General features: G+C 38.7%; 2 protein-coding genes across 2 annotated transcripts; one reads left to right on the top strand and one right to left on the bottom strand.

Annotated features, from left to right (window-relative positions):
* Positions 1–282: 282 nt before the first annotated feature.
* tchp (trichoplein, keratin filament binding) lies at positions 283–6,389 on the bottom strand. The gene is made up of 13 exons (XM_055048935.1): positions 6,293–6,389; positions 5,824–6,009; positions 3,850–4,060; positions 3,711–3,767; positions 3,324–3,392; positions 2,851–3,024; positions 2,445–2,557; positions 2,295–2,361; positions 2,038–2,210; positions 1,558–1,639; positions 1,293–1,478; positions 1,063–1,206; positions 283–970 (listed from the first exon to the last, which is right to left on the bottom strand). The coding sequence occupies exons 2-13, from the start codon at positions 6,003–6,005 to the stop codon at positions 938–940; spliced, it is 1,491 nt and encodes a 496-aa protein (XP_054904910.1). The 5' UTR covers positions 6,006–6,009; positions 6,293–6,389; the 3' UTR covers positions 283–937.
* A 1,333-nt stretch (positions 6,390–7,722) lies between these two features.
* On the top strand, positions 7,723–10,958 carry gltpa (glycolipid transfer protein a). The gene is made up of 5 exons (XM_055049207.1): positions 7,723–7,825; positions 10,173–10,231; positions 10,312–10,445; positions 10,543–10,693; positions 10,776–10,958. Exons 1-5 carry the CDS (start codon positions 7,723–7,725, stop codon positions 10,956–10,958), a joined length of 630 nt encoding a protein of 209 aa, XP_054905182.1.
* The last annotated feature ends 1,876 nt before the right edge of the window (positions 10,959–12,834 follow it).

Below are 12,834 nucleotides of genomic sequence, written 5' to 3'. Positions count from 1 at the left end.
TATTTCTGCTGGTTTTATTTTCAACGTACAACATATGGGCTGAAACTGTAGATGTGTTCTGTAATTCTGAGCAACACAGTGTTTATCTTCCCAAAGTGTTTCTGAGTTCATTTTCATTTTGAAATCTCTTCCAAGTAAGTCCCTTCCTGTGCTCCACTGAAGTGCAGGGATGTATGAAATGCAGCATCTCAGCTGGAAATGAAGTAAAAAAAATATTTTTTAAATAAACTTTATTTATATGTAAACCTATTAGTCTTTTGGTATTTTAGTGTCATGTTTTATTACTTCAATAGACAAATGTACCCCCTTGTTTGACTACATTTCTTTTATTTAAAAAAAGTCTATAAAACAGAATAGAAAATCCGCCACTCTACTAGAACAACTCTAAAAGTGCAAAACAACAAACAATCAACCCTTCAAAAACATCAAATCGTCAACATTATGATGGCACAATATATGAGCCACTCAATATGTTCTCCATCAAAAGGCACTAAGAGACAGATTTCCATTTTTTTCGAATACCTACATGCATCCTTAATCAGATTTAGAGTTTAATCTGGAATCGTCCATCCTCTTCTTGGTGACCATTTGGATGGTCCTTAACTTGAGTAAGAAACTAAAAGTCCAAAAAGTGCTGACAAAATATAGATTTAGTAGGGAATTGTCCATTTATCTGTGTGTTGTTTTAATGTTTTGTGCTGAACTGAAGAATCACAAAGGAGTTGCACTATAAAGAAAGGTAGCTTCATCTACAGAGATTCTGATTTACTTTTAATTTTTCCCCTGTCTATTAAACATCAAGGAGGAGAGAGAGGCCACCTTCATTGACCACACAGTTGATTATGGACATAACGTTCTATAGAACATTTAGAACTAACTCTACAGACCCATACTTCATTATCATGAGTATCTGTGCAGGAGTTTGGCTATCTGTTGGCTACGTCCAGGCTGATCGAGGTTTGCTGTAAATCTGAAATGAAGAAGATGAAATTTAACTTTTAGTATGAAATTGGATTTTTGTGAATTCAACACTTAGAAATCAGTCTACTATATCTTTCTTACCCTTTCTTGGTAACCTTCCTCAGCCATTTTCTGCATTTCAGCCTTAAGGTCTTCCTCTTGGATTTCAATAGCCTTCTTCTCCTCTTCCTCGATCTGCAGTTTCCTGCGCTGCTCATCCCACTGCTCTTGTTCTTTCTGCTCCACCTGCATCGAACACATAAACCCACCTCAACAAACAGCTTTACAGCAATTCTGCAAAAGCCAGAAAATATTGTGCCCTCCGCTCCAACCTGAGTATCCAGCTCCTTCATCCTGGCAGTCTTTCGGTAGTCTTCAGCCACTTTTTCCAGACGTCTGAGCTTCTCCTCCTGCTCCAGCACCTGGATCAGCTCCTCCCGTTTCTTCAGAGATTCCTCTTGAGCTTCGCGGTTCTTCAGCATTTTGAACTCCAGCTGCTGCTGCCTCCCCACAAGCACCTTACAGAGAAAAAAACCAACTTTATTAACTTTATTATTCTTTATTATCCAAGGTATTAGCCATTCAAAACAATTTTACCTCACGCATTAGTCGTTCTCTGGCCTTCTTCTCCTTCTCCCATTGGACCTCACGCTTCTCCCAAACACGCTGAGCTTGTTCTCTGAATATACATGTGAAACATTAGGATACGTGTGAAGTTCAGATAGATTTCTGCAGATTGACATTGTAACGGCCTAGAGCTGTTTGTGTCACACAGATTGCAAGAAAAAAAATTCTGTCTGTTTATAACACTGTTGGTTTTAAGCAGCCTGTTGCACTGCTAGCTTCAGCAAACAGAAAAAGCAAACATTTTAGCTCTTTTATAAATTCTGCCTTTAAGGTATTTGTGACTAAGGCGAGGAAAATGAACTGACTGGATGTGTGCATATTCTTTTTAAATTAATTTTGTGAATCAAATGCAGAAATACAGCAATATCAGTGTAAAACAGTTGCAACAAGCAGCAGTTGGCGGCGTTTATAAATCCTCTCCCTTAGTGTTTACAGAATCTGGGCACTGACCTGTGCAGGACGTCAAATTCGGCCTCCCTCTGGCGCTCCAGCTCAAGCTGCTCTTCTATCACACGTTTCATCCAGGCAGCGTCGGCAACCGCTACTTCCCTTCTCACCGTCTGCAGCCTTTGTTCCTCCTTTTCTTCTTCCAGCAGAGCTGCCAGAATCTTGCGGTCGACCTCCTGGGGTTCACAAAAATTTTCAAGTTAAAACAATGCAAAGTGGAACATATTTGAATCAGCGAACTGCAGGTGGAGCACATTCACCAGTTCCTCTTGGATTTGTTGGGCTCTCGTCTTCATCTGAAGCCGGTACTGACGAATCAGAAAATGGCTGGTGGAACGACAACCAAATGAGCTCCATAATTCAAATGTGCCGGCCATGAAAGGACTTGTGGTTATTTATCTGAATCCTACCCAATTTCCTGTTTCTTTTGCCTTTCCTCTATCGCCTTCCTTTCCTCCTCCATCTTCTCCAGCTCCCACTGCTTCAGCAGCAGCGCCTCCTGCTCCTTCTTCAGACGAGTGGCCTTAGGGAGACAATATGTACAACTTAGGAAGCAGACTTTACACTGCAAACGCACCATAAACTTTGCCACGTTTCAGAGGGTGCCTGAGGAAAATGTGAGATCAAACCTTTTCCTCACAAGAAAATACTTTTTAAATGAGTAAAATCCTTAGTTTCTGTTCAATTTCTGTCTTTTCAGAGATGAAGAAGAAATAAGATTTGACATTAATTTATAAACATCTCTTCATGCAGAAGAGGATATTTAAAGGGATTTTCTATGTTTTTATGATTACAGGTTTTTGCAGTTCCACATACCTCCTCTTCCCTCATTTTCAGTTCTTCCATCTGTTTACGAAGCTCTTCTGCACTCTTCCGATCCTCCTCTCTCTTCCTCTCCTCTGCCTGCAATATCCTCGCCAGAGCTTCTTTTCGAGTCCTCTCATACTCATTTTCAAAGCGCGTCTTCTCCTCCTGCTCCTTCACTTCGTTCTGCATGTTTGATGAGACAAGTGTCAAACTTTCTTAATTATATGCCATGTTGAGGAGATTTAACCTGAGTAGATCCCAGACGTGATACTGTGCTCACAGACTGCATAAGTGCTCCTCAATTAAAAATGTATTGGTCCACGAATAATTGATGAGGTAAACAGAAACGAACCAATTTAATGACTGGTTGCTTTTATGTGGCAGCGCTGGGTTGTAGTAAGTGGTTTCTTTAAAGGATGTTGATTAGCATGATCATAGTTTAGGATATTTCATCTGACAGACAGATGAGCTATTCAACTTACCTGTTTCTTCTCCGATATCTGGCCCTCCCATTGGCTGACAACATGATCTTTATGCAATTCTGACTCAACCTGCAAACACAGCAAAAGAGTGAAGTTGTGAAATGACACTGACCTGTTGAGGTCAGGAACACCAGGGTGTTTTACGGTTTAAAACCCTGGACTCAGGCAGACACAAGTCATGGAATCTGTGCCTCACGAAGGGGATGAAGTTTCAGGATCGAATGGACATCTGAACAAAAAGTGTCTGTTTTCCCCACTTGCTGGACTCGCCACACACACAGTGCGGTCATAAGATCTTTGAAGCCTTTAATCATGCCACCGCCTGTCTGTCTTTGACAGGTGGTGGCATTTTAGTCACTTTTGCATGAATAGTTTAAGCATGCCTACCTCACGCAGGGTAGGGCTGTTTTTCTTCCAGTGCGCTTTCAGGAGTTGCTCTGCAACCTGAGAGCACATAGGGCAAATTATAACATGATATCATGCTCACTTTTGATGAAAAAAATGCTAAATTATTAAGAGTATTTACCTTTTTCCTTCTTTCCTCTCTGGCTTTACGAAGTTCTTCAGCTTTGTCCACCCTCTGAGTCACCACTTGGGTATTGTCAGGGACTAAAGCTCGCAGTTCTGCCTCCAGTTGGTCCCGCTCCTTTTGCAGCATGGCCCTGAGCCGCCTTCTGCGGTCCTCCAGTCTGATTTTCTTTTCCTCCTTCTGTCTCTCGCTATGGTACGCTGACATACTGGCAACAAGTGAAAACACCCCCTACAAAATTAAAGATTTTCTCCCATCTTTGTTTGCAGATACAGAGCTCAGAGTGAGGCAGGATTTAAGACAAATATTTAAACTTTAATTTGCGTTCAGTGGATTGGATTAGAATTCATTGTCCTTGAACTTTCCCTCATTTGTGATATCCTAAGCACAGATTTTATCACAGGCCCACACATAAGAATGCAAAATTGTGAGGTGGAAAGAAAATTGTGGCTTTTATTTATATTTATCCCTGTTTATCCGTAAAAAAAAAAAAAAAGAAAGAAGAAAAGAAAAAAAAAGAGACATTCAATCAACTGCCTTCTGAAGTAATCTAATTAGTCGACTTGTGTGTAATCTGATCTCAGAATAAAGACAAACAGCATCATGAAACACAGCAGACTAGTCAGGTGTGGATGTGTTTAAAGCAGAGCTGAGATATACAACAACGTCAGGAGTCTTGAACATCTCACAGGACGATGCTGAGAATGAGAGAGCTCTGTAAAGCACTGAACCATAAGAATCAGTGGCTTTCAAAACAACTTCATCATACTTCCAGTAACAGTGACCTCTTCTGGTGAAGTGCAACACTGCAAGCCAATTAGGCAGACGGGCTGGTGGACAGGTTTTAACACAGGCACATGTCTCAGTGACCTGTGTAGCACAAACTACTAATACTATTCGCGAGCATAGTTTCTAAGTATTACCTCATCAACACTAACTAAGACGCAATATTATATTTTAATTGCAAATAAACGTTGATGAGTGTGTGATGTGTAGGAGAAAGCGCAGAGAAAATATGGTACAGGTGCAATTGACCTAAGGAGAAACTTAGGTCAATTATTTTCCATGTCGTACTGCCATTAGGACACAACACTATTCCATCCTGTATGGAGTAACTGCAAACTAAACATGACATGGCTGAGAGCATCATTCACAGAAGATGTCAGTATGTCCAGGATAACTCTGGAAGAGCTGCAGAAATGTATGGCTCAAGTAGGAGAATCTGTTGATTGACGTTTCCACAAAATCTGACCTTTATGGAAGAGTGGCAAGAAGAAGACATGTAAGATAAAAGCATCTGGCCAAAATTCTCTGGCCTATGCAAAATGTTGTATGTGGCAGAAAACTAATGCTGCACATCATCCTGAAAACACCGTCACTGAACTGAAACACAGCGGTGGCAGCATCATACTGCAGGGACAATGACATTAAATTTACAGTCCAAGCGACAATGAAACTGACTAATAAAAGCACATCCGTGTTTTAGAATGGCCTAATCAAAGTCTAGAGCTAGGGCCAACTGGAAATATGTGGCAAAACTTGAAAAGGGTCATTGATAAACAGCATTCAATCTGACTGAATGCTGTTTAAAATGGACACACAGTTCAGCACCAGAAGGCTAAAGCTGGTGTAGACACATAACCCAAAGGGCCTTCGGCTGAAGAACTACACCACACTTTTCAGACTGTGAAAAGTGTGAAAATATCCCAGTATACACGGTAATATTTGAAAGGTCACAAATTGCGAGGAATCTAAGAGGCGGTTAAAATACTCATTCAAGAAACTAATCAATTGCAAAGCTGTGGATGGTCTTTTTGATGCCTTGGTATTGCGTTTCACATTTAAAAAGCCACTGAAAACGCCTGTGAAATAAAGTGAACGGTGATGTTTCTTGATCATGAGTTTGTCGGTCGAAGCTTTCGTGTGGGATCGTTGCTGTGCAGGACGCTCCAGCCGCCTCTGAGCCTTTACCTCCGCTGGAAGGATTGACGGGAGCTCCACGCCGCCTGCCTCTGGATTTTGACGTTCTGCTCCTTGAAGTACCGAGCGTGGGCAGCCCACTGCTCGCGCCACCGAGCCTCCTGATCCCGCTGCCGGGCCAGCTGGTCAGCCATCCTTCGCAACCGAATGGAACTTTGAACTGAGAAAGCCATTGCTCTGAAACCAAGATAATTCTGATAAATACATATATATATATAGAAAAGATACCAGATATTGTCGGGAACTTGGGAAATTACAGGGAGGATTCAAATCTGAATAATTAGCAATTCATTCTCTTGTACTTAAAATGCATTAAGAACATTTATTTCAGCTCCCACCAGAGGACTGCAGCTCAAGACTTTGATCCAGAAACACTTTGTTTCATATTAAATTAGCGGAAAGTTGGTTGTATTTAAATTGTCCTACTCGAAGCCTCGTATTACATTTCAGTATAACAAACCTTGACGAAATTCTTCAACTTCTCTCCGCATTTATTTATGTCCCTCCAACCGCTCACGGGTTTCCTTAGTTACCAAAACACTTCCTGGACTACGGAGAGACTGTAGGACCAAATCAGTCCACGCGAAGAAAATGCGACACGATTTTCATCGTCCCCGAAATCAGAGGCTGATTTTTAAGCATGTACTTATTAAGATAAAGCAAATATAAAATTACACCAATGTCGGGATCTGAGTTACAGATGTCCCTTTTACAGATTTGATGATCATATAAAACATGTCTTCTTTATGAATAAAAAAAGAGCCTTTTCAAAGCGTGATGCTGTCAACACAATGTTTCTGAGTAATGGTGTTAACATTTTGCAGGTTGGTCAGAAATTTTGATTTTGGTTTCATCGGATCATCTTCTTTCACATTTTGCAGACTGAACCTCTTTTTGTTTTCTTCAACAATCTTTTTCATTACAAATTGCTTCTCCTCAATACAACTATGCTGCATTATAGTCACTGCCACTATCACACACATTTGAAATGCTTCACAGCATATCGTTATCTTAAGTGTACCTTACATACTGGTGCAGTCTGACAATTAAATAATTTTTCTTTTATACATTGTGCTGCAATGCGTTTTATTTACAGGTATCAGAAAAAAAGGTAGCTGAATCCAAATGCAAACCTCACTTAGATTTTTAAAAACATGTATCGGTTTTCTTCTACTTGACAATTTAGTGCAACTTTATGTTTAACATTAACACTGACAAAGATGCATGGATATTTGAGACTTTCATGGTGCCTTTCAAAGTCTTTAAAAATATTTTTGGAGAGCACTGCAGATCATTTTAAGCCACCCCTACTGAAATTGACACACGCAAGGACCCTGTAGATTTTTGTGCTATCCTTTCCATCAATTTTCAGGTTGTTTATTATTGATACTTTTTAAAAATTAATTATCTAATTTAGTGATTTTTATTTACAGCTAGAGTGAACCTGTCTTGCGCTATTGATTTTTATTAGTCTGCAACTAATTAACAAATGGATTCGACTTGATTTAGATCCTTCAAAAGCCCTTGAAAACTGTTGACAAAAATTCCTAAGACTTTCCAAGGAACCCCTACTTCTTTAAGGAAACATGTAAAGTAATGAAGGATATTTCAACACTTTAACACATAATTGTACATGAAGAAAGGTTTCTTTACATTGGATGTGTCTCAGTTGCCCAGATCTCTTGGTAACCAGCTGATCACATGAGCAGGCCAGCAGCTGGATGTCCCTCAATGACCTGGACTCATTGTAGGTAACCTGAGTGTGTGTGTGTGTTTCTAGATGTGTGTGTGTTGATTTTCCTTCTTGTGGTGTCTCTGAGAATCTGCAGTGGAGAGTTTGGCAACCTACTGCTTTCATTTCAAAACTAACAGTGCATCCACACCAAAGAGATGGCTCTTCTGTTGGATCATCAGTTCAGACAGCTGCCAGCTGACAGACAGGTGGAAACCAGACCGTTTCTGGATGCTGTGTCGTACCTTCCAACTTTCTTTGGTGAGTTAAGCTCTGTTTAATCATTTTGCTGGAGAAGTTTCTAAGCAAATAAATGAGAAAATGCATAAAAAGCTTTTTTTATTTACATATTCTGTCACCTATTGTATTCAATTTCTATGACAGAAATAAAGTGACAATAGATATTAGGGGTAAAGATTCAGAAATGTGTAAATTCTGCTAAGTGCTAAATGAATTTTTTTTTCACATGCAAGATTTATGCCAGCATTAGCACTTTAAGGTCGCTAACTTGAAAGACATTGATTACACACGACCTGAGTTTGAATCTGTTGCAACAAATCCCCAAAGTTTACACCTACAATGCCTCTCTTTCCAAATGATAATCTGGTTTGGATCGTATTTCTCTCCATCAAGTTGTCCACAATCCTTCAGCATGCATAATTTAATCCACTGGCCTGGATTTTGAGTTGTGAAAATTGATTAGTACGGTGTTGAGTTGCTCTGGCCCATTCATCAGTGGCACGGAGCATCAGTGCATCTTTGTGCGACTTCATTCTGTATTAATATGCTAAAGTCCCTCCATTGAATTTGCCACGTGAAACCTTTGAGATAAAACAAGTCCGACACCACTATTAAACTCTTTCCTCCTCGTCGCTATTGTTTTTCCTGACCTAGAAACGTCTGGGCCAACTTTCCTACAAGCTATTAAGGTCTGGCACGCTGCTAGGACAAATTTATTCAAGTGTCTGTCTAATTAGACTTGGCTGTGAGGACGGTGGTCGATTAAATTCCTAATTGTTCCTTTAGTTTTGCCCAACTAGCTCTAATTACTTTGGTTTTAACTATTTTCTCAAAATTTTTTTGAGTCAACAGACTTTTTTTTACCTAGTATAAAATGAATGTTTTTCAGTATCAGAAAAGGTTTCTTCTTGTGATGAGACATGAAATAGCAGAAAATGCCACACAAGAGGACATCTCTGAAACTATATGTTGCCCTCAGTGTTAGGTGATTGGATACATAAATGTACATACAATAGGTGACAGTCATGACTAGTTCCCACCAACAGCTCAAAGGTTGAAAGAGGTTCAAGGTGTCAGCAGGTAATCGAGTCCTGGCCTGTTGACCTTTGTCGCATGTCTTCCTCTGTCTCACATCTTGCTTTCTTTTCTGACCACTCTCAGAAAAAACCCTTTTAAAAAGCTGGAAATTGTCATATTTAAATAACAAATGAAGACAATGTCTGCTTTGTTTAGCATTGTGCATTTTGTTTAAGATATTAAAGTTACGTCTGTGCTAGGATCAGATGCTGGGAGTGAGGCTATGAAAGAAGGTAAAACAGATAAAGTGAGTCTGGGGCATTGAGCGGCAATGGCACAGTCCAACAGAACAGAGATGGACGGGACTTTTGTATTTAGTATTCTCATTTCATGGACATTAAAACACAAATTTTATGAAAGGGTGAGAAGTGGAACAAAATGTTCATTTCTACCCCTCGCTTAGCTTGTCCTCTTGTCAAAAGTTTCCCAAGAATCCATATCAGCTTTCATCTTATCTCATCCATCAATATTTTTCCTTCGCCTTTCAGCTGTTTCTGTGTGTTTCTACTATATTTTTATATTTATTGAGATATAGCTATTTATCATCATTTTAGTCAGTTATTTGGTACTTCTAAAATTTTGTTGTGCTTTCTTTCATGCAAAATGACAATAAAAGGAACTTCTGATATCATAAAGGCATTGTCATTTTGCTGGCTTTAACTGTTAGTAAAAAGTTCATAGTTCTCCATTCATAAGAAGAAGTTTGCATTTCCTGTACATGCAAAGTTCAAACATAACTCAGTTTGAAATGGTAGGTTTAATAATTATCATGTGTAAAAAGTCCTGGAGGTTATAGTACATTCTTCAAACTTGAAAGTCCAAGTTTGATTGGGACCAAACAGAACCGGCTCTGAAGCCTCTCAGTTCCAACTTGGACAGTTAAAGATCTAAGACCCACACCAGGTTCACTTTTGCCTCAGGTATTAACTATTTATTAGCACTTCTTGTGGTTTGTATGTCGTTAAACCAGTGACACACATAATACTTTGCAACCTCTATTTGTGAACATATTCCTTTAGTGTTTGAATGCATTAAATCAACAGACAGAAATTGTCATCTTGGATCGCTCGATGTTATTACTGCCTTCACGATCCAGAAATCTTGTAATTTTATTACTCAGGGCAAGAACGTCTGAGACAAATCAAACTCAGCATGAATTCATTTTTTAAAGATGAGACTGTATTCTGAGCTTCTTTTAAAATGTATCGCATCACCCTTAAAAACCTAAGAAATGTTTTGATTAAATTGGTGATTTTGTTTAATCCTCAAACAACTCTCGCTCCATCCTCAGACTGCCTTGGCCCAACTATTTTTGCACCAATAAAATCTGATATATGCGGCAACCTCACAGTAAGTATAATTTATGAGTTCACTGCTGTGACTACATTTTACAGCAAAATTAAAATGATGTGTACTGTCTTCACTGACAGAAAATCAAGGCAGTTTATGATACCAACCCTGGACGCCACAAGACGCTTCAGATGCTCCTAGAGGCTGAGAAGGAAATGCATGGAGGTGAATGGCCTAAAGTTGGAGCAACGCTCGAGCTTATGTGGCTCAAAAGGTCTCGTTATTTTTATATTTCTTTCAGTTTTGCGTAACTTGAAATTATTTTTCTTGTTTTCACCTTTGAAGATCCATAAAAACTCATGTTTCTCCAGGAGTCTCAGATTTATCCAAGCGTTCCTACAGAGCCTGGTGGATGGGGAAAAGGACAACAGCAACCCCAACCTCCTCCGAGTCAATATCACCAAAGCTTATGAAATAGCCCTGAAAAGGTATCATGGGTGGTTTGTTCAGCAGCTCTTCAAGGTCAGTTCAGGATGAGGAGTTTGCTATGTGTGAATTAGATGTATCAAGCTATGAGCCTGAATACAACTTTTCCTGTTTTTAGGCAGCTATTTATGCCGCTCCCTACAAGTCAGATTTCCTGAAGGCGCTCTCCAAAGGTCGGGAGGTGAAAGAGGAAGAATGCTTGGAAAAAATCAGGAAGTTTCTCATCAACTTCTCTTCCACTGTGGATGCTGTTTATGACATGTTTAGTAGAATGAACGCTGATCTCGACTACAAAGTGTGACGATGAGAGTCTTCATTGGGCAGCTGCATCATGGCTTCCTTTCACTGTCACAGGAGAAATCCATTTTCAGTCTGCTATTGTTTTTAAATAAAGACACACAATTTCTGTTTTGCCTTACCTGTTCCCTTTCTGTATTTTTGGGGGGAACTTGAGAAAAGGATCCACCCACTGTTGTGTCCTACAGTAATTTAGGATTCTAAAAAAATCTTCACAAATCCATAAAACCTTCATCATAATGCTCTGTGCTGTTTGTTTTGTCTTCTGGAGGATTTCTTTGACTGTTTACATTTTTTAAAGAAATGTCTAATATTGATCATCCATTTTTGTCCTAAATAGACAAGCATGTCTGATTAAAGCGACCCTGTTGCTTTCATCTTTGTGTTTCTTTTTTGATTTTGACTTTTATGTATCTCTGTTTCCCTAACCACAGCATTTACTTGGACAGCAAATAGTTATTTGTAGATATACTGTATAAACAAACTGACCTTTACTTTATGGGTCAGTGTGTGTGAACAGGATGGCCAAGCTGAAAGAACAATGCAGATTATCACTCATGATATTTGTGGAACAGGACAAACTTTTCTTGTTTCTTGAAGAAACTTGTAGAGTGAAATCCAGTTGCTTTCTATTTATGTTCTTTGGATTATTTCCACTTGGCTGACTATGAATGAACACTAACATATATTCCCACAAGATTTCCACAGTTTTTTTCCACTTAGTTCTCAGCTGTAAGAGGAATAAGAAAAATGTTATTCCTCTTTGGTTTCAGTGAAAAAGGAGAGGTCTTCTTATAACTTTTGTCAATGTCTAGTTTTCTCCTGTCTGTTGCTAAAGAGTTTTTATTAAGTATAATGCATTTGCTGCTAAATGTGAATCCACTCCGAAATTCCCATTTCTGATTTCAGTTCAATTTTATTAAATGAACATATCACATTTTAAAGATAATCTGACACGAGTTTTTGTTTTCATTTTTTTTAATGTAAAATACACTAAAGTAAAGTTTGTGTATCTTTATCTTCTTTGCTCAAATTAAGGTATGTTTTTAATTTATTTTCCCAGTGGTCAGTCTATGAAGTCATTCTAGGTAGTTTTATTTACATTCACACTTGGATGTATTGTTTCAGAAAAAGCAACAACATTTATTTGAACATGTGAATTTCCATCCTTTATCAGCAAATTTAGTACTTTTCCTTTGTTAGCACTTTTCTACCAATGTATAAAGTACCTGTTACATTAAAAGCAGCTCATATTGTTGAAGTCATTTAATTCAGCTGTACAGGATTATAAACAGTAAACTCACAAGATGGAAAAATACCATTACAGAACATATAAGTGTCCAGTTATATCATTAAAAATGGCTTCATGTGTGAACTGGGCTCTTTACACACACTCTCTAACCTATTTGTCTGAGATGAGCCAGTGTGCAAAGCGGAATGAGTAAAAAAGTCAGCCATGTAAAAACTTAGAAAGTCATGACTGAGTCTCATTAACATGCTTACAAATAAAACTTTAAAGTACATTTGTTTATTATCTCTGCAGAAAAGCTTTTCAGTTAGATTTTTGTCTTAATAAGAACGTTCTCTTTAGTTGAAATATTTAAAGAAAGCCAACACTGACCTTTCTCACACACCGTAGAGGTCAGTGGTAAAACTAGGTTAATATTTCACAATGAAGTACCTCTGAAATCCAAGGAGCCATCAGGGGAAAACAGTGTTTAATTTGGGTTTCTGGACTAACCTGTTTTTCTTTGGTACATGACAACAAGTGATCCCTTCTGACCTCCCTCTGTGAATTTGAATCAATGAGAAACATATCACCATTTGTAAAGCCACAAAAAATCCCATTAAAGAAACAAATTAAATTTAACACATATGAA

Source organism: Poeciliopsis prolifica, unplaced genomic scaffold (genome assembly GCF_027474105.1).
Source record: "Poeciliopsis prolifica strain line A6 unplaced genomic scaffold, Auburn_PproV2 SCAFFOLD028, whole genome shotgun sequence".
Classification (NCBI taxonomy): Eukaryota; Metazoa; Chordata; class Actinopteri; order Cyprinodontiformes; family Poeciliidae; genus Poeciliopsis; species Poeciliopsis prolifica.
This window is presented reverse-complemented; position numbering and strand designations above follow the sequence as displayed.